At 43.9% G+C, this 22,555-nt stretch overlaps 1 protein-coding gene across 1 annotated transcript in view; it reads right to left on the bottom strand.

The window, feature by feature from the left end:
- LOC135911936 (neprilysin-1-like) overlaps window positions 1–22,555 on the bottom strand; it is a 78,269-nt gene that overhangs the window by 24,084 nt on the left and 31,630 nt on the right. The window contains exons 6-12 of the mRNA XM_065444286.1: window positions 21,814–21,894; window positions 14,990–15,198; window positions 11,864–12,058; window positions 9,919–10,005; window positions 9,142–9,272; window positions 7,321–7,546; window positions 2,496–2,594 (exon numbers count right to left, since the gene is read on the bottom strand). Coding sequence (XP_065300358.1) covers window positions 2,496–2,594; window positions 7,321–7,546; window positions 9,142–9,272; window positions 9,919–10,005; window positions 11,864–12,058; window positions 14,990–15,198; window positions 21,814–21,894 — 1,028 coding nt within the window. The remainder of the gene's footprint in view (window positions 1–2,495; window positions 2,595–7,320; window positions 7,547–9,141; window positions 9,273–9,918; window positions 10,006–11,863; window positions 12,059–14,989; window positions 15,199–21,813; window positions 21,895–22,555) is intronic.

The raw sequence follows: 22,555 nt of genomic DNA, 5'->3' as shown, positions 1-22,555 counted from the left end.
TATGTTTCTTTCGAACCGGAAATCACAGCTGTCGCACACCCATCGCCGTCCTATCTTCTGCAGTTTTACGGCGCCTACACTCCATAAAGTATGCTGGGCAGTCGATATACCTATGGTATTGCATTTTCTGTAAAATATTTTCCGTAGTGGTTTATGGATTCAGTGGCGAAAAATTAATAACTTTGGCAGCTGGTGCATTCTGCTAATACCAGTAGATCAGCACAATCTATTGATGGTCTACTTGGGCAAGTACTAAGCGAATGTTGGGCTGCTTTGTCCAAATGCGCTTCTAGCTTGCTAATAAATGCCTGCTAGCAATTTTTACTTGTGCCTCTTTACGGGCGGGTGACAAAAACTAATCATACTAGTGATGAATAAAGGACATAAAAAAGCCCTACGCGTGACGAATCTGTAACCGTGCTCGTAGTCTTTTCTCTTTTTTCCCTCTATTCGGTTATAGATCGCAGATTTACCATCATTGCCTATCACTTCACCACCGCTGTGTCGAAACTTCCAAAAGCGTGTTGAGTTTTCCACTATCCTGTTCTTCTCTACATCCCGTGCTGAAGTTCTTACAACGCAAGGCGACTATTGATACAAGGTGCTCTGAAGTGTGCGCACTCGAAAGGTTCCCCTCCAGAGATCGATATGTTCTTTACTAAGTAATAAAGCTAGCGAAATACCATTCGTATGATGGTATTATCGCTAAATTATCGAAGTGTGCGATACTTAGGCGCCTTTCTGAAAAAAACAAGTATTGTTGAATCGTGCTTCGGACATACCGGTTAGTCAACAGTGCATTGTCCCATACCCGACAAGCATATACACAATAAACGATGCGGAAATTGCATTCGTGTGTGACGGAATGCGCAAAAAAAGATCAGAATGTTCTTACTGGGTCCTAAGAACAGTCTCAAAATTTTTTTGGCGCATTCTGAAAAGACGAAATGCAAAAGCCGTAAGTCCTCGGTGTATTCAAACGGGCGAAGGCGGGACAGGTTCTGTAGTCGTACAGGACGAAACATGGTGCATAAAGAAAGCAAGGAAGAGTGGTTTTTACGAAGCATTGGGCTTTCTACGCACGTAAGAACATGCGCGAGCACAGCAGAAAAGCGATAAATGGGCGTTCTGCGATCTCTGCACTTGAACAAGCGTTGGGAACATCGCCTCTGCGAAATCTACAATTGTTCAAACGTGAGGCACTGGTCTTGCGACTCTGTGACTCCGCTTAGTTAATGTGCTTAACGTTTCATACCGCCATCGCAAAGAGGGACGCGCTTTCGCCACTGGGCAATTTACGAATTGCCAGTGACACCTAATGAATGCTCTTTCAAGCCGTGAAAAACGTTTTAAATTTCTACAGCGAAACGGGCAACCATTTGCAAAACAGTCACTGAAAGCATAACACCCAACCACAACAACAGTTTAAAACTCACAACCTTCCTTAACATAGTGCTAACAAGGAGAGGCGTCAGTGTCCAAAATTTTATTTTCCGAACACGAATAGACGAGTCGCTCAAAATTTGGTTGTTTCGTGCAAACGGCAAAACGTTGACATCGGTAGCAAGGGGGGAATTGTACTCACTGGACATTGTTCTCAAGTAGACGCGGGTGCGACAGGTTGGCCCCACGCGGCAATCAAGTCAACACCTGAAAACGTAAAACTTCTCCCGATCTGTTACATTTTTTAATTTCATACCCGTCATTAGGGCTCCTTGATGGGCTAAAATAGCCCGCACCCCGCCCATGCGGGCTCGGCCCGAAGCATTGCGCCACCCGTCTCGCAAAGCTGGCCTGACGAGCAGCGCCGCCAATGTTTTTGCAGGCGTCGCAAGTATACGGTGCACAATATGAGAAAGACGGTAAACTGGAAGCGTTAAGGTATTACGTAAAGCTCGCTTAACGCTTGGTGCCCGTTACCCGCCGTGGTTGCTCAGTGGCTATGGTGTTGGGCTGCTGAGCACGAGGTCGCGGGATCGAATCCCGGCCACGGCGGCCGCATTTCGATGGGGGCGAAATGCGAAAACACCCGTGTACTTAGATTTAGGTGCACGTTAAAGAACCCCAGGTGGTCGAAATTTCCGGAGTCCCCCACTACGGTGTGCCACATAATCAGAAAGTGGTTTTGGCACGTAAAACCCCATAATTGTTTTTTTGGTGCCCGTTCTGCTCAGAGTAGTGAATACACTGAGCAGCTAAAGATACATTCGAGTTTATCGTTGACGCTGCGTTCACTTCGATTCGTCCGTGTTGCAGGCACACGCACCACTTGAAGGTTCTACTGACAGCTATCGTTCTCGTCTTGTTGTGTTTAGTTAGTGAAATGGCTGAACCCACTCTGGGGGTTCGGCCATGAATCAGGCGGCGAAAGTACAAAGCCGTCACGGGCTTAAGTCGGCTATTATAGTTTTCTTTTTGCGAAAAGAAGGTGAAAACAAATAAGTGTCTTGTAAATGCGAATTAAATTGTCTGCTGTTACAGATATGAATGCTTACTTTGAGCAGAGCTTTTTGCCTTGTTACGTCGTCCATCCATTTGCTGTGCTCGAGTGTCGATCGGAAAATCTCCTTGAGTCTAAAGACGAGGTCTTCAACCTGAAGCGAAGATAATTTTCTGTTAAAGCCTCCCACAATAAGCATCCAGAAGAATGAGAAGTTTATTATATGACTTAGGTGGTGATCAAGAGCGTACAAATGAGGCAGGACTGGAACCAACGTTTCTAAATTTGGGACTTGTAGCAAAGTGGGTTCCAGGCTGAAGGTTCACTCGTTTGGCCAGTGATGATCCCATAATAGATCTACCTTCATGTGCCAAACAAAATTTGATGTGCGAAATCAAATTTTCGACATAAATAACATCTTCACGCATAAAAAGAGTTTGTTTACCTCCGTTTACAAGATAAAGCTTTCAATGAATAAAATTAGATGAAAAGACTATGAGAAATTATGAGAAATTATATTAAATTGACTGCTTCTTACATAAACAAAAATGGTGGTCAGTGCTTTCGTGGAACATTCATGTACAAAACGTTCGGCGCAGAATACATCCACCATGACGTTATGCTTTTATGTAATGACTGTCCTTGCATGATTGATATTCCAAACATGCAGACATGGCTGTTTCAAGCTAGAAATACAGTCTCGCTTCATCATATAGATTGGTGTTCTTGAACTCACATATAGCAATGCCCCTACACACTTAAACAAATGTACACCGCATTCACAAATGCTTATGCATTTCTGATTGGAATGGCTGATAGCGCCGAGTGCAATGCCTGCGGTGTCGAGGAAACCATAGAACACCTACTGTGCTACTGCCCATCTTATGAAAACGAAAGGCAAGACCTCTGCACAGCTCTCAATCAGCTAGATGGGAAGCCGTTCACCTTGAAGAAGATCTTGGGACCATGGCCTCGCATATCGCAGCTACAAAAGGCCACAAAAGCGCTGCTGCGATATTTGAAAGCGACCGGATTGAGTGAGCGCCTGTGATTCGGACTGAGTGACCGACTGATATCTCCAGTGGACTTTCTCTTCTTTTCATCTTTCCGTCCCCCTTTCCCTTTCCCCAGTGTAGGGTAGCCAACCGGGCTCAGTCCTGGTTAACCTCCCTGCCTTTCTTTTATCACTTTCTCTCTCTCTCTCTCTACACCCCTCGGGTCGTATCTCCCCGTGCAACAATAATCGTCATCTGTCTTGCTTGCGTTTCCTTTCTTGAAAAAGCGGTGCTCGCTACTTTCGCGTCGAGAATGCTCTGTCCTGCTGATAACGCGCACGCCGATCGTGACTTGGAAGTACCGGACTCGCTGCCTTAAAGAAAGGAAATGCGGGCAAGACAGATGACGATTATTATTGTGTGGCAAAATTTTAAGCAAAATGGCACTTTTAAGCAAAATTTCACCCAAAGGGTGAAATTTTGCTTAAAAGTGTAACTTCTCTAAAATTATTGAGTTTTACAAGATAATGTTATGTTGTCTCAGTTTCTTAATGCAGCTTATAAATAACGTACCTAATCCATCATCTTCCTTTGTGTAACGTAGTATAAGTTACGCCCTTATGCTTAGTGTTTGTATCATTATTACTTACTACGCGCTCATTGAATAAACCACTTAGCTGACATTTCTGGCTGCAAACCGTGAATCTTGACTTCTGATGCGTGTTACTGCCGTTGCTGCTGTGCCGAGCGGGTAAATGCCCCATCAGGAGGCTAACCACCTCTATTTGTGGGTGATACCTATGTATGATACTTGTTGGCGATATTTGTAGGTGGTACCTGTGTATTGCCTAATAAATAAAACGAAACGAAAAAGCGTCCCTGAGTTACCCCCAGTTTTACTTGTTTTACCATCATTACCATTGTCTCTCATTTCGTACTATTTTTACCGCTGCAGTGTGAGCTACTGGAAGCGATATGGTTCAGTGAAAATTCAAATGGCATAAGTAATTAGTTGGGTATGTGGTCAGAGTGGATTTCTATATGATTACGCTCATTCGCGGCAGCGCTTTATCCCATTCTGAACATTTTCTTGATGTATGTGCGCTATCTTTGGCAGGTCGGCTATGGTAATGAGTGTCTCATATGAGCCTCCAGGTTTTCTAGACTTTCAGCATCCTTTGGACTAACTATTGGTCAGCAGCACGGAAACATCTCCTAATATTGGCGTAACATTCTGCGCTGTAGCGCGAACAAGACGGTACAACATGAAGATGAAGAAACAATAGATGCGCTTTTCGTTCACCCATGTTTTGAGGCCACAACAACAACGATATTTTGTGCCGTGGCTTTTCAGCACATCGCGTAATGATGTAGCTCCAAGCACATCCTCTCGAGTGATTCTTTCCTCCGGCTACTAGATGTCTGTTCCCGTCGGTTCTAGCCACCCACATCTCTTCACGTTGCATTGCGACCATATATCTCAATCTCCACTCTCGCAATTTACTTCTTTCCTCTGTGACATTGATCCTTTGGTCGGAAGATAGCAGCTCACTAGCGACATTCATTATCGTTCTTGTTTACACATTGGATTGTCTGAACGTATGTAACGTGCTTCCTTCATGCATACCAGGAAGAAAACCGAGAGGTGCCAACGTGCCGCAGTTTGAGAGTAGCACGTTATCGAAAGTACGCATCCTTTGAATTCACATCGGTCATCACGGTCATTAAATGGTATATGACTGAAAGTGTTATGTCTACCAGTTTACTCTCCCTTCGGGATCTTTGCCAGATCTTTGAGAGATCAACAGCTACACTTGTTCACGCTGACCGAATTACTGCCATTCTGCAAGATTTTATGCTTCAAAACTGCAGTGTATGTTTTGGTACTGCATTTTGCTGTTGACTCTCTTCGTACGCATTTCTGCGTTCTGTTATTTCAATAGGACAGCAAGAGAGAGATAGAACCTGCGCTGGGCGAAGGGAGAAGAGGAAGCTGGAGAAGGGAGAGAGAGAAGGTGTAGAGACGTGTACGGACGGGACTTGAGTTAAAGCTGCTCGCGCAAACCAGACGTTCTGAGAAAGCACAAAAGTTCCTTCACTGCCTTTTCAGCCGATGATCGGTGAGGATGGTACTGTAGTACTGTCTGTTCACTCAGAGGACGATCACCTAATTTCCTCACCGTGCTGGACAAAGATTGTCTTTGTCCTTGACATTGAGGACAATGACACAATAAGTGGTCATTATTCTCCTCACATCCGCAAACATCACATGCAGGACTATCAGCCATTCCAATTAGTGCTTAGTAGGCATTCGTGAAGGCAACTCCAAGCCACAACCGACACAGAAGAGTGTCAAGAATGGCGGGCTGCGAAACAAGATTGCCACACAGTTACGACAGGGCGACACGACGCGCACCTCTCCCTCTCCGTCGCTGCAGCTGGGAGGCGTTCAAAGAAGCGGCCTTTGCGCTGGAATCCGCCGCCTTCCACCCTCCCCATCGACATTGTGACGGGACTAGTTCGGCGTGTGTGAACAATGATTCCGGAGTTCCCCAACGCGGAGCTGATTCGACACGCATGGACAAGCTGCCGTGGGGACGACGTATTTTGGTGCGTCTCACGCTTCGGCCTCGCACGGAACAACGAGCGACCCTCGATCGGCGCCGATAGTTCCCGGAACGGCACCCCACCAACGCCGTCGTCGGACATCAGAGCGCGGTTGCCTATGTGTCTGTAAACTGGTCTGCAGAGCAGCGGCGAGTTGGTGATGAGTAAACGAACAGTCGCCGCGTCGTAGGACCAGCGGATCGAGTGTATAAAAACTGTGGTTGTGCGAATGCTGAGGACACTTCTCTTGAGCAGTCATGTTAGACTGAGTCACTTCTCTCATGCAGTCATGTTGGACTGTTACTCTTTTTCTCAAGCAGTCATGTTAGACTGATTTCATTTCTGTAAATAAACCCTTTTCCTCGTTCTCGATGAGAAGCAGTTCTTCACTTCATCAACGATCTCAGCGTAAATAAGTTGGACGACGGCATGGGCCAGCTACCTTCAAATTCATGCCGCACTCCAATCTTTGCAAAGGACCACGGACGATGGGATTGAGCCCCCAATCCTGACAAGAGACACTTCGCATCAGTGCAGACCGGCTGGAGGTCTGAGCTGCAGTGAAGGGTTTAGTCCGTGCTGTCTTGTGCGCCTTGTACGTGCGATATTCCACTCTACTAAGGAGATCGTGTGTAATATAATGCAGTGTCTGTAATTAATAGAGGCTGCACAACACCACTGCATAACCTATTTGGCCTCATTCATATGTATTTTAGCTTTATCCTCCATTCATACTGCTTTTGTTTACTCTACTAGTACTAATGTCAATTAAATTTTGGGGTTTTACGTGCCAAAATGGCTTTCTGATTATGAGGTACGCCGTAGGGGAGGACTCCTGAAATTTCGACCACCTGAGGTTCTCTAACGTGTACCTAAATCTAAGCACACGGGTGTTTTCACATTTTGCCCCCATCGAAATGCGGCCGCCGTGGCAAGGATTCGATCCCGCGAACTCGTACTCAGCAGCCCAACACCATAGCTACTGAGCAACCACGGACGTTTAGTACTAACGTCGTGTGGCGTCATTTTGACTTCGCATCCCCTAAAGCTGGGTCGGAGCTTGGTTTCAAGTCTATTTGCCAACATCCGTGTTGCTCTATGTGCTTAGTGCTAGCTGCACGAATCTTATCTTATCTTATCTTAGCTTATCTTAGCTTATCTTAGCTTATCTTAGCTTAGCTTAGCTTAGCTTAGCTTAGCTTATATAAGTTTTGCTTTCTCGTCTTTTAAGCACGCAGTGTGTTATGGTTTATATTTCATTCGCATTTTTTTACTCACCTCACTCTTGGCTTCAGGGCTGAACTTTTCTTTTACGTATAGATAGCCAGTAATCTCCATCATTGCACTGTTGATCAAAACAGTGCATTCTTGCCACCTAGGAGGCATCTCCAGAACGCCTGATTTAGCTTTCTTTACTTCGAATAGGGCGTCCCGGATTTTCCTCGAAGCATGGGGAGCCCACATTAGCATGGTACGGAGACCTATGTAGTTGTACAGCAGTTCTCTGAAAACGAAATTGTTACGCATACTTCAGTGTCGATATCACTACTAGCTTGTGTTAAATTGTTAATACACGGAACGAATTAAAATTTGGTCATTTATTTTTAAAATACATATCAAATACCTTCAACTGCCATGCCATATGTGAATATGTGACCTCATATAAAATCGATATAGACTGCTTAGCTGGTCACCTGATTTCAGCTCCATGTATGTAAACTTCTGCGCTAATTTCAAGCATTCTTTTTGCTATACACTCGAGCACCTATGTAACGAAGTGGTTGGGACCTCCTATACCGTTCGTTGAACAGGTGAGTTCGTTGTAAAGGTTGCATGTCGCACAGCTTACGATAGAACCAGGACACAATTTTCTTCTCATAATACAGATCATATCGTATTCGAGGCGTTCTTCGTGCACATGCTCGACTGTATAACCTTATGGTCCATTTCACAGCTCTACTGTTAGCTTCTGGTTGATTGAGATCTTTCGCGGCATCCTTACCCAAAAAACAGCAGCTGAAAGAAAGGATTCTGTCTGAGTTTCCCCGTAAAAGAATTACATTTTCTCGTGTATTCGAATTACAAGCCGATGCTATTGTGTCTGTAGGTTGTGAGTAAGCCATTCATTACGAATTTTCTGAGAAATTTTACTTTGGCTATTTCAGTTTGTTCACTAACGCGCTTGCGCCAGGTAGAGGGCCAAGAAGGAGGAGGACGAATGAGGATGGACAGCAAAGGGCTCGCCGAGAAAAGGCTTTACTTTCAATTTGTGCGTAACAGAGTTATGTTTTCTCGCATATTCGTATTCCATTAAGAAAATAATATGTCTGTAGCTTGACTATAAGTGTTGTCTAACGTCTGCAGCAGTAGCAGCTTCACTGTACATCCATTTGCACAGGGTGGATCGGCCGTGGACGTTTTTTCACTCACGGCGTCAATGCGACAGAGGTACTGTAGTTGGCAAGTATTTCTTTTTGCCCTAACTACCCATTTATAGTTATTATTAGCGCAGTTTTAATCGAACTGTTGAAGCCGCTCTTCTTTAGCGTTGAGGTGTTTCCGTTTATCTCGTGCTCATCACTGACTATAGTAAACCTGCGGTGCTACATTGCATTTTGAAACTATATGTAATAACTAAGTTTTACTGATGCATCAGTACCGCAATATATAAGAATGATAAAAGAACAAGAGCCTCCTGGTGGCACCACCTTAAAACTTTCAAAGTACCTCCTCGCAACTTTACGGACTGTCGTAGCAGTTGTATATACTGGTAAAATGTTTTTTTTACATATAAGTTTCCTCTGACGCTCAATCACACTCACCTTATTTCTGCACCCTTTCTTTTGTCGAATTCATGCATCTATCCTAAAAATCCCTGTAGCTCTGAATTTTAATCCACGGAGATCGACTTTCACTGCACTAAGCTCCACAAATAGGGCATACGTTACTTAAAATATAAGTGCTGTATGTGCCTCAAATGGCGTATATATCATTTGGGCCTATTTTAGCACCTGAATAATGAATTTAAATTCAGTTAATTTTATATATTATTTAAAAACGCGACACAATACAAATCGCACACGTTTGTTTTGTTCTTACGGATTTGTACTCTCCAGAAACTTGACCAATTTCTTGTAGTAATCCAGAGCGTAGATTTCTACTGTCTCGTCTTCGGTGAGCATTATGTCGGCCTTGGAAAACTCCCAGTTGAGAAGATCTAGAAGGGGAAACTGATGAAAAATAATGTACCACCAACAGCTTCCCAAAAGATAAACGAGTGCCTCTTCCTCTACAGAATCACCTTCTCCCTCTCAGTAGATAAGCCGATAACAGACTATACGTCTTGTGGCGCGAGTTTGGCGAGTTGTACGAATGCGACCTCTTAATGTCAGTATGCACGTGCTTATTCGATATCGGTTGAAAACGAAGCCCAGAGACGGGGTGGAGGGATGTTAAGACTGGCTTCACTTTAATGATGATCATAATAAAGATAATGGCACCACACGGCGATTCGTATATAAATACCGTAGAATACATAAATGCACGAAACATTTAGCACCGTGCCTTCTGCCCACTATTAGCGCCCTTCTTGAAACAAACGTCTTTAACGTCGGACGATGACGTAGGCCGCCAATTTGTGATTAAGGCACGTGCTACATTATCTTAACGTATCATGTATCATTCTTTGCGCATAGGAAATTATCTAGCAGATCTTTAAGTTAGCCAATAATTGCAGTGAACAAGAACAAGTGTCCAACCCTGCAAATGCTGTGCTATATGAGAAATTGCAAGGGACAGGGTTGCATGTCGTAAGTTAAACGGTTTAGTTTTCAAGTAGCCTATAGTCCTGAAGCTTTCAGAGAACAAAATACTTACTGTCGAGAAATTATGTTGCAGTACTGTGATCGTGGCCCTGTGATACAGGGAGAAGAAATCTCTTCTTTTTTCAGGCGGCGCAGTCAGCTGCGAATTAAGTGTTTCGAAAGTTATTGACTTTTTGCAGGGGCAATAAATTATGAGCAGTAAATAATGCTATTACAATAAGCGCCTTATCGCTAACTACAGCATTTTGCTCGACATAGGCTATACTGCCTTATTTTTATTCAAAAAGCCTTTAAGAGCATCTGGTGCAGATAGCGCAATGATGGTTCTTCTATTAGTTTTCTGCAAAAAGCATCTTTACAAGTGCAGTGGATCACTATGTCAAATTGCCGAATTCGCATGTAAATGAAAGGCTCAGGTAGACGCGTAGATTGTAGATGGAAATGCATGCGCGAGTAACACTTCTTGATAAAAAAATTCTCAGGCTAGGGCAAATTTCTTGCCATCCCCTCCAAAACACTTAGCAGGATATATATATATATATATATATATATATATATATATATATATATATATATATATAGAGAGAGAGAGAGAGAGAGAGAGAGAGAGAGAGAGGGGGGGAAGATAGGTAGGTAGGTAGGTAGGTAGGTAGGTAGGTAGGTAGGTAGGTAGGTAGGTAGGTAGGTAGTCAGTTGGGGCTTTCCCGCACAGGTACGTATACCATCGAGTGCGCCATTGCAACGAGGAGACAAGACAAAAATACGCTAGTGCCCCTCTTGCAGCCACATTTCCTTGCCCCTGTCGTCTTTTTCCGCAGCCCCCAATAATAACTCGCCGCGAGACATGGAACCCGGGAGCGCATTATGGCAATAATCGACGCTACCGCTATGAGACCGCTGGAATTTGTCGAACCTATTTGTCGTTCTTCATTATAATCATTGCATAAAAGTTGTTCTTGCCATTGTGGGGTTATGTTTGTTGATTTCAGCATTTCGATCGAGGGCCCATGCTTCAGCATTTTGCCCACGTTGTGCTCTGGCCTTCGGTCCTAGAACGTTCTTAACGCCTAGAGCGCCGCCTCTAAACCCACTCTTTCAATAAAATACCCAGCCCTACGCCGCGCTAACAATGAGTGCTGTCGAAGTGTTTCAAGGTCTGTAGATTTTCCTGCTTGTTCGCGCAGGATTACACCGAGCCACATTTGATGGCAGGAAAGTATGCGTGTATGATAAATAGCTCTGTATGTATTCTTTACCACTGTTAGCAAGGCGGCGCGAAGCTATGCGGAATTTGGTTGGGCGAGAGCTTTTTCCTTAAGAGTTTGGCGAATCTTTAACACGAAAAACTGTATTGCTCGTGCGCACGGCCGGCTTAGCATTGCTTGCTAAATCACCAGCGCAATGAATGTAGTACGTACAGGGTGGCCCTCGTAGCCTAATTTTTTTAAAAAATTATAAAGAAAATAAAAAAATAGAGAACCAAGGTATTGATGTTTGCCGTTCTTTGGAGATACACAGATTATAATTTGCATTCTGCCTAATTACATAATTAGTAATAATTATTGAAGCTCCGAAATATTTTATTTAGATGAAAATCGCCAATGAGGAAATGGTAGAGCAGCATGAGAAACTCCCGGTACAGTTTTCTGCTGTTCAACACGCGCTACATAAAAGTCATTTTTCCACAGATTAGAGAAGCCCACGAATACACGCAAGGTTCTTCGAGCAGCCAGCCGGTCGCCCGGTAATTTCTTGAGTATTGGCGGGCTTCTCTCACGTTTGGAAAAACACTTTTATGCGTCACGTATTCAGCAACGGGAAGCTCTATCGGGAGATTTTCATGTACTAAAAATGTTTTGATTAGTCATTTTTATTACAGATCACAATGCCGTTCATCCGCTACACACCTGAGACTGAATCGTTACACCCCTAAAGATCCTTTCCCCATTTGCCACTACTAAAGTGCAATTATGAAAAAGATCATGGCAACCTCTTACTCTCGCCAATCTTCCTTCGAAAGCTATGAGCTCGTCGGCAATTTTTCCTTTTTCCGACGCACTGATGCTAAACGACATGAATTCCAGAGCAGCCATTATGAGGCGCTTGTAGGCCTCCAAGATTGGTTTGTTCTCCATTTTGTTTGGCTGCGTGAGCTGATTGCGTCCCACAACTGGAAACTCCATCTGATCAATCTGAAAGGGAAGAATAGGAAGGGTCACGTATTGTAGATAGCGATGAAGTAACGTTCTCTATTAGTATTAGTTTATGTATATCCTTAAACCTAAAGAGCATATGATTTTTTTTCGAAAACCCATGTGGCGCAATCGCAGGCGCAGCGTATACGCAGGCGGGGCTTTCTCTGAAAGCGAAATTATTAACCAAGGAGTGCCTCAGGGCTCCATTTAAGCGTCTCTTCTGTGTCGGTTATGGCTTGGAGTTGCCTTCACGAATGCCTACTCAGCACTAATTGGAATGGCTGATACTCCTGCATGTGATGTTTGCGGATGCGAGGAGAACATTGACCACTTGTTGTGCCATTGTCCTCAGTTTCAAGCACAAAGACAGTCTTTGTCCAACACACTGAGGAAACTAGATGATCGTCCTCTGAGTGAACAGACCGTATTAGAGCACCGTCCCGACCGATCATCCGCTCAGAAGGCAGTGAAGGCACTTTTGTGTTTTCTTAGAACTTCTGGTTTGCTCGAGCGACTTTAACTGAAGTGCTGTCCGTACTCGTATCTATACCATCTCTCCCTCTTTTTTCTCTTTCCCTTCTCCCATCCCCCAGTGTAGGGTACCCAACCAGACTATTGACTGGTTAACATCCCTGCCTTCCTGAATTCTACTCTTTCTCTCTAAGTCCACGATTATTTTGCATTTATATGAATGACTTACCTGACTGCCCTAATTAAGGACTACCTATATTATACACAGACGGTGCGACTGTTGCCCTCTCGGATAAGTAATTACTTTCGCTAACTTTGATCTAAACAGTGATCTGTCAAGAAGCACTGATTGGGGTAACGCCAATTTTCTAATTATAAACCCTACGAAAACGTAGTTCATGTTATTTAGGTCATCGCAGAGACGTTGGCCTTGCTCTCCGAAGATTACTCTCAATGGGCATGACATTCCTGCCTCCGCTTGTGTTTCCTTGCTCGGCATCAAATTAGATCCCCACCGTAAGTTTGCTAACCACATTGCACACATCAAACAAAAAAACTGCATTTGGCATTAGAGCGCTGCTCAAACCACGTGATTTTTTTCCAAACAAACATTATTGTTGTTACACTTTGCTTTCATGCATTGTCATCTCATTTATGGTACCGCTTCTTGGTGTAATACTTATCACTGTCATCTTTCCTCTATTCAGCACATTGAAAATCAGGCTATCGGCATAATAACGCGGTCATTTTTTTCTCTTACGCCACTTCACAGCTACGTACAAACCACATTCATCAAGTTACTGATTCGTTTACCTGTCATTTAGCAATATTACATGTCAAATTACTAACTCAAAAAGTTTCTTACAAGTTCGGTAGTTCTGATTTCCTTTTTAATCCTAATAACACAAGGTTTCTAGCACAGGGAAATTTCCTGTTGCCTTGATGTCATACTAATTATGGAAAGATGGCGTCCTCTTTTTGCGCGCTTAAACTTTGGAACACTCGAACATATTCCATTAAGTTATCCTGTATCTTGTACTCTTTCAAATGCGAACTCAAGAGTCTTTTAATGTCTGAATTATTTCCTATAAAGGCATTTTGCTAATTAGTAGCTGTGTAATTAAAAATGATTGTGCACCTTTCCTCTTCCTTCTGTTTTTTTACGTGTGTCATCACTTAGTTTCTTGGTTATATTATGCTTATTTCATAACTTTTTTTCCTCTGCTCTGCATTCCACTTTATTTTTTATATAACTTCTAATGCAAGGGTCCCGGTGCAGTCTCTGACTTTGGTGCCCTTGTCTGTATACCATTTCTTGTGACCAACTAAAAAAACAAAAAAGCAGCATGTACATACGTATACAGATGGCATGCCTTCCCTCCCGAGAAACTGGGGCAGATATCACGATGACTGTTGACGTTAATGCTATTGGCAACTAAGCGACGCACCCTATTCCCACAGCAGAGACGCGTCATCAAGCTGAAAAGTCACTCCACTGCTTCGAAATGTCATGAATGTCTGAAGTGTGGTTGTTACAGATCACACAAGTGCAGGGAACAGCGCCAGCGAAGACAGATGAGAAACGAAATACACCGGACACTTCAAGACGCAACAACCCGGAATCAACTCCCACAAGCCATGCTTTCATTGGTAATAAAAGAAAATTTAATTCTGCGGCTCTAAGTGCCAAAAGCACAATGTACGGTTGCCACGGTTGGTATCGAAACCACGACCTCGGACTCAGCAGTGCCATAGCAACAGCGCCGCAGTGGCGGGTTTCGGATTGATAAGCGGTCCGTAGAGCCGGGGGTGGGTGTACTTTTTACTTTTTTCAGAAGTTATTACTAATTGGCTCGTGCACATAAAATATGTCTTCCTAGGCTTACGTTGGTGGGGAAACTGCACACAACCTAACGCCATTCGTGGAATTGGCAGGTAGTTCCGATTTCCACGCATGCAGCTGCGAAACGAACATAGAAGTCATATTCAGGCATGCAGAATGAATCTCTGCGTTAAAAAAATAAGAACAAAAATACACTTTTCATTTAAATGGTGACGTGCACTTACGGGTGTTATATGTCTGCATAGTTCGTGAACGTCTGCGTGTTTCCTTGCAGACGTCATTACCGTATTAAGACAGTTAAATTACGGGTTTCCTTATTCTCTATAGGAATTTCACATCTCATCTAAAAACATGGCGAGAGGAACCGCAGGCTCAAGCTCTAAAAAAATAAACTTTATTATTACTATGCAGCCACATAAATGGTCGCTATGGCTATTAAGAGTAGATATTTCGCCCTTAGGGCGAACATGTTAGCCGCCATCAATATTCTCGAAAACTCTTCTGAGCAAAATCAGCGTCAAACATTCCTATCGCATCCATCCGTATTATTGTCGCCGAGTCTTTTGTTGTATTGCTTGTAACTTTGAAAGCGTTGTATTAGAAAAATTATTTACCTGAATCACGTAAGACGTAAGGTTCTTGCTGTCTCTGCCAATATCGTAACGCAGAATTGGGCCAAATCCGGTTTGGAGCAGCAGATCCGAGCAGTTTGTAAAGTTCTTCACGTGACTGATACTTTTCATTGTTATCGGCCAGTCGCCGAGTGCGGAGGAGTTCATTATGTCATACATGACGTCAACCCGGTCGTAGGACTTTGTGACAGCTGGAAATGAACGAACAGAAAATATTAGCGTACTACAATGTCAAGACGGGGGGCCTTTTGATATAGTGTAAGGCTTTTGCATCTAGCGTCTTAGTGGAGCAATAATAATGAGTACCACAAAATCAGTTTAGGCAGATCATGATTGTAATCAGGCATTAATAAACATCGATTGCTCATTGACCTGCTAAGCTTAGTTGAATTGGGGAATCGTGAGATGACAGCACCAGGTAACGCGGAATGCTTCTCCCCACGATTATTACACCATGACGAGAGTACCCGATTCCTTAGCAAAGGCGTAGAGTGCTCGAAGAACAGTCTCGGCATCCTTTGAGGGATGTAGCCACTCGTGCAAGCTGGTCACTTGCCCTAATGCTTTCGTTTGATGGTTACGCACTCTCACAGAAAGTACCTGATGGTTTACGCAGCTGACGTTTTTCACGTTGGGGAACCCGTTTGTGTGTTTAACAAATATTTAACAACGTTTTACAATATTTAACAAAATATTATTAGCGATTTCTCATCTTGGGACTACGAACAGCCTGCACTTGGTCTCATTTGCACAGAATGATACGTCATTTTCTCTTTTCAACTTGGTGCAGGATAACCTGGGCGCTTTGCATCGATCGTACACTCTAAAAAATGTTTACATCCTTTGGGGTGTATATTTGCCACCGAGCAATAATCGTCATCTGTCTTGCTTGGGCTTCCTTTCTTCAAAATGCTGCTCTCGTTACTTTCCTGTCGAGAATTCTCTGTCATGCTGATAATGAGCATGCCGTTCGTGACTCGGAAGTACCGGGCTCGCAGCGTTTAAGAAAGGAAATGCAAGCAAGATAAATGACTATTGTTGTGTGGCAAGTGTACACCCCAAAGAGTGCAACTTCTTTTGGAGTGTAGAGCATTCCGTGGGCACGCGGCGTGTCGGCAATGGACACCGGGATCTCTTACACACAAGATTGCGAGAGATGTGCAAGGCTTCACGAATGTGTGCTTCGACGCGCGATTCCGGCGCACCAGAGCTTTAGCGCATAACTAACGCGTCGAATAATTTGCTGTGTCATTGCTGGCGATAAGCGAGCGTGATAGGGGAACCGTAAGGCGCGCCGAAGGAGACATGCTACGAGACCGTAGATACCGCCAGGATATTGGGCTCCGCTACCTAAGCAACAGGCGAGTATGCGCGCTGCCATGGGGAAGCGACGGAACGCTGTCAAGATCTGGCGGCGGACGCCGCCGTTGCAAGCAGGGTGAGCGGAGTTTAAAATCTTGTTCGAAATAGCTGTGAAATATGGCTTTTTGTGGCCAGGAAGTCAAAAATTACTTTCGTTAAGCATAAATATGGTGGTGAGAAATAAGAACGAACTTAAACACACCGTGGTTGCATAGCGGCTATGGCATTGCGCTGCTAAGCACGGGGTCGCGGGACCCAATCCCGACCGCGGCGGCCGCATTTCGTTGCGGGCGAAATACAGCAGCGTTTTTGCCCCGTGTTTTGGGAGCACGGTAAAGAACCCCAGGTGGTCAAAATTATTCTGAAGTCCCCCGCTATGGCGTGCCCCCTAACCATATATCAAGGTTCTGGCGCGGAAAAAAACCTCGAATTTGTTAACAAATAAGAATGAGCTGAAATGTTGCTAAGAAGACCTGTAAAAGACTACGTTTCATGTAAATTCGTACTGAATTCTGACTCAAGATACTGCCTTGCCATTTAAGACTCAAGTTTATATTCTTCACTTCGTCCCAATTCCTTCGCTCCTTTCTTTTTTGGCATATAGCTGTGCAGGCGAAACCGGAAAGAGATAGTGCATCCCAGTAACGAGAGAAGTAATGTGGCTCAATGTTCTACGTTGTTCTGGGTAGATGCTAATCTGAAATTAAGTGTATATACCCACCGTGGTAGCCAAATGGCTATGGCGTTGCGCTGCTCAGTACGAGGTCGTGGACTCGATACCCCGGCGGGGCAGGTACGTTTCCGCAGGTATTTATCAAATTCCCAAGAATTTGATAAATACGTTGAATAGTTTCGATGAGAAACACTCTGCCTAGTGACAAAAATGGCTGTGGCTTAGCTAAGGTTAAGCCCAGGATGCGAAGCATATACTAGCCTTTATTTTAGTTGTTGAACCACTGTTTAGCCTGGTGAACTGCTGTTGCTTGGCTATATTTGGTTCGGCTAGAGGAAGAAACAACTCATGCAGGCGAGTGCTCTAGCTGAGACCCGGCTATGTAGCTACGCGGCCGCAAGCGAGCGCACGAGTTGAGCCTCCGCTTTTGCAGCTGTTATGACGTCAAATGGTAGCTACGCGACCACGCGCGGCGCAGCAAGGAAGAGCATGGTTGTGCGGCTAGTATGCTTCGCATAAAACTGTCATCTGCACATCATTGATATGGCATTGGCAGAACTTCTGGATTCGTGACTAACAAAATATAAAGAATGCAGGCAGTGCGTGTACTGGTAGCAATTCTCGAGTGCATTGCACTATTAGAAAATTAACGGAGATTTACAAATACGTTTGTCGCTTTTTAGTGTTTACCTCAACTTAACACTTATTAAAACACGAGCAGCTACTTTTTTGCTACATTTGTGACTGCACACAGGCCATGAATCATAGGAGTGTTCTTGTATATTTATTGTGCGTATGGTGACAGCGCAATGCTCAGCAGGTGCGCGCTTCGGTGTGTGGAGTCAATTCGTACGCTTTTTTCTTCTTTTTTTCACACATCCCGCACTGAGTTTGTGTTCTGGCGTGGCAGCTGTGTCATCACTTGTGAACTATTCGCAGGATCTCTTTCGCATGTGTGTGTGTGTGTGTGTGTGTGTGTGTGTGTGTGTGTGTGTGTGTGTGTGTGTGTGTTTGTGTGTGTGTGTGTGTGTGTGTGTGTGTGTGTGTGTGTGTGTGTGTGCGTGTGTGTGTGTGTGTGTGTGTGTGTGTGTGTGTGTGTGTGTGTGTGTGTGTGTTTGTGTGTGGCTTTATTCTTGGCAAAGCGTAATTATTTTTCAAGGCACGTTAGGTGTAGTTGCCGGCGCCGGTACAAGGTGCCAACGTGTTCTCACGCACATCTGAAAATAAAAGCGTTCATGGAGGTCCCTGACGGACTTATTTGTTGCGCTATGTACGCTTTCACTACTACTCGTTCCTTCAGCGCAACGAGCACTTGGTGGCTCAGAAGCCACTGCAGCCAGCTTGTTGAGTAACTGAATATTCTGTAGGTCTCTTCTCAGTTACCTGTTCTGACGCCAACGTTGCAAGGATAGCGTTGGATGAGGACGCCACCGGAGACAAATGAAACTGGCACGACTTTAGACGCCATCAGACGTTGAGATGTTCGATAAAAATTTGTTGTTCCTTTCTTTTTTTGCTCCGGTACGCAAACCGCAGCGGACAAAACAGCCCCGTAAGCAATGTCCCAGTTATTCTCGACGCTAATATGGCGCCCAGCAGCTTACTGCGATAAGCTGCCGACGCATCCAATCCTTCGTCACACGTTTGTACGGCAGCGACGAAAGGTCTCCGCGACAAGTTTCTCGCGAGATAACACACTCTTAAAACGGTTGCACCCTTTGGGGTGTGTATTTGTCCCACAAAAACTAATCGCCATCTGCCTTGCTGGCGTTTCCTTTTTTGAAAACTCGGCTCTGGCTACTTTCCTGTCGAGAATGCTGCGTCACACTGATAACGCGCGTGCCGTTCGTGACTGGGAAGTACCGGGCTCGCAGCGTTAAAGAAAGGAAACGCGGGCAAGACAGATGACGATTATTGTTGTGGGACAACATACGCCCCAAAGGGTGTAAACGTTTCTAACAGTGCAGGCGCCCGTACCTGGCCAACCCGTTGACGCAAAAATAAAGACATTGTATAGCAATGATAAGACATGCTACTTTTTTTCTCCGTTGCCCAAGCATGGTCGTCCAAAGGCAAATAAATATGAGTGCTGTGCGCGATCACTAATACGTGGCATCTATCAACCCGGCCACAGAACTAATGTGATCGTGGCCGTAGAACAATGACCATACCCCTATTGATATTTCACGGTAGTCCGCGTATCATACCCTTCTTAATACGCCTATGTCATGTTCACATCTACTGAGGCGGATAACTTCATTCCATCGCGTTGACTGTAGTCTGTAAAAAAAATTTACGGCTTTCTAGGCGACACAACTTAAATTTTAGTTTATGTAGTTTTGCAGGGACGTGAATGTGTCAGACACGTCAAGATAGGACTTTTTTGTTCACACAATCATTTGCGTCTGTATTCCGTGTGCATGGGTAAAGGTAGAACAATTGATGGCATTTAAATAAGGCAATACGTGATTGTATGGCCATCTACTTATTGTTGAAAGACGCTATTTCATAAACCTGTTTTGGAGGTAATGACTGAACAAGTAATTTATTGAAGATTCGCACCTACGGATGCCTTGGCTGAAACCAGATTTTTATACATCACAGGACCACTTTTAGGCATGCCGATATTGATTGGCCTAATGACTCTTCTTTTTTTTTTCTTTTTGAACAATCTCTTCCTTGGCCATTTACCGCCACTTCTTCGTCTCAAGTACTGTTTCTAACGTCTGTTTGTGCCAATTGGGATGATAGTGCAGTATAAGGGCGCAATTGTAGATGATGACTGAGGGCGGCGATGATGACGATTGTGATGATGATGCTGATGATACGTGATAAAAAATTCCCCCGCTCTTCGACTCTGGGAATAAGGACGAGCAGCGATGCTGTGGTGGGTTTTGCCTCAATCGGCGCATTTGTGCATATACATTGTATTATCATAATAGAAATTATCATCATCGTCGTTGTCATTATTATTATTATTATTATTATTATTATTATTATTATTATTATTATTATTATTATTATTATTATTATTATTATTATTATTGAAGGACACACACAACGAATACATCTTTTTACTGCAGAGGGATTCTTAATCTTTGGTGAAATAGTGACATGTGCAAGTACCGCTGCATGGCAAAAGGGAATTTCACTATATTTACAACTTCACTGTGAACTGCGTGATTGCGGTAAGTAGATGAAACTTAGCAAAATGTTAAAGTCGTCTTAGCCGCTAATCTTCATGTAATTTGTTTTGGAATTGTTTGGATAAGACGGGAGTCTTCTGTAACCACACTCCCTTCGTACACGGACTGAGAGCAAACGGGAATTGCATAACGCTTACAATTTAAATAATTATGACTAGTAAATGAAACGCGGCTTAATTAAATACAGTTAGATCACAATCTAACGAAACCCTATTTTAAAGAAATTCCAGATATAACAAAAAAATTACATTTCCCGTCAGGTACCCATGGTGTTCAGTGTTACCGTCAACCCGAAATAACAAAGCAAACTTGACCAAACTCGATTTAAGGAAGTTTTTCCTTAAATAAATGAGTAAAAAATTGGGATTTCTTTCTAATTTTGACAAAGACGTGTGCTTCAAACGTGCGCTCTAAAGCTATCACGTTCAAACGTCTAGGCGCCATTGTCGCATCCCTAGCTTTATTTTGACGAGGCTGCACGCCGTGCCCATGCAAGGAACAGCCGACTCAACACCGCCTCGGTAGGGGCAGTGGTGGTTGCTTTCGTTATTTCACGGTTAATGCGACAGATGCTTGGACTAGAGGCAAGTACAATGCAGCGGTAACCTTTACGTGTCGCTACGTTACACTTTTAGATTTCGAAGGACCGAAACATTCCTCTCGCGTTTTTACAAAATTCCCCATCTAACGAAATAATTCGAGCTTGGTCATCGCTACGTTAAATCGAGTTTCAACTGTAGTCGTCTTAGTTGGCAATTTCAGCCAGATTTTTTTTCGATATACCTACATTAGATTGAGAGCTACAGAGCACGAGAAACTGCGTCAGTGAGGTAACTTTATTTGGAATCCGGCGATTGGGAGGCCCGGGCCTGGGCCCGCTAGATGGTCACTGAGAGCTATTGCTCCCATATGGCCTCCACGGCTCGCTGAGCGGCCCAAAGTTGGTCTTGGAGTTCTGGGCAGCGCCGCTGTCACAATAAATTGTACGGTTCATGCATCTCATTCCCACCTCCAACTCGCACAGGAAGACATTGTAACTTCATCGACTTCAACTAGACGTTGAATCACATTCCATTTTTTGTTGTTATAGAGAGTTTCCTTCACTACTAATGCAAGTGAAAGTATCACGACGATTTCACTCATTATACTACCAGTTAATTTTTCCCTCGTGAAACTAGGTTCTCGTGTAACTATGTACTACTACTGTTCTTTCATTTTTGTTCACTTTGTGAGGCGCAGTGAATATAAGGGGCGTTCTTTCATTCATTGGTTTCTAGGCAATGCTGGTTTGGAAATGTTTGACCAGGAAAGAAAGTCTCCCCGACATATAGCTCCGTACGGCAAGAAGTGGCAGTTGATTTAAATACATTAAACATGTAGTGGGCCAACAAATTACGGAGCATGGAAATACCAACCGCGACTGAAGTAACCGTCCAGAAAACACTTAGCCCTCTTGGTTGGTAAAGCATGCGAAGGAATTTATAGCGGAGTCAATACATAAAACACAAACCTGGTCGAAAAATTCATTTGCATCCACAAAGTCAAGGTATGGTAAATTGACCTACCTTTACAGGCGTGGTAAGCCACGGCAGCTTTATCTGTCACTTTCTGGTGACCTTTTCCAATGGGTATTCTTTCAAGTATGCCTGTCAGGAATGAAAAAGCGTAATAGCATCTGATGGGGCACACAGGGTGGAAGTGTATTATTCACTGTTTTGCATCGACAGCTTCTGCTATCCTGCATTATTCAGCATCCGCTATTAAAACACGCAGAGAAGCGCACGTGTTATCACGACAAAGTTATTTATTGCGCGTCAGAGATATTCTGCAGCCATCGTTTTGAAAAGGAGGGAAGTGGTTCCTTTTTTAGGACACATTTGTATAGATTAGTGTCCCAGTGGGATGATGATAAAGGTAGCATTTCTACTCGATATATTTCACAGCCCCTTTTCCGCTTACTATCTGTGCAACATTAAACTCATGACTAACCTGATGTTGCCCATTCACCTGATAGGTAGGTGGTCATGGTGATGTGTACCTGAATGATGGCTGTGATACAAATTTCTAGGGTGGGTAATAATGAAGCGCCAATGATCTTGTTCACTTTATTCCGTCTGTAAAACAACTGGATGGTGACGAAAGCCAAACTCCACTATACTCCACTTGTTTGAAACGGCCCCACAGGAAGGCACAAACACGACATGACGCTATACAAGCGCGTTCATGTTTTTATGTGCCGCTGTTTCAGAGAAATGAACACTTACCAGCTTACCCAACTGTCAATCTTTACTGCACCATGACATTCCC

This window comes from Dermacentor albipictus, chromosome 9 (assembly GCF_038994185.2).
Source record: "Dermacentor albipictus isolate Rhodes 1998 colony chromosome 9, USDA_Dalb.pri_finalv2, whole genome shotgun sequence".
Lineage (NCBI taxonomy): Eukaryota > Metazoa > Arthropoda > Arachnida > Ixodida > Ixodidae > Dermacentor > Dermacentor albipictus.
Note: the sequence above shows the minus strand (reverse complement) of the source record. Positions and strands in the feature narration are given on the sequence as shown.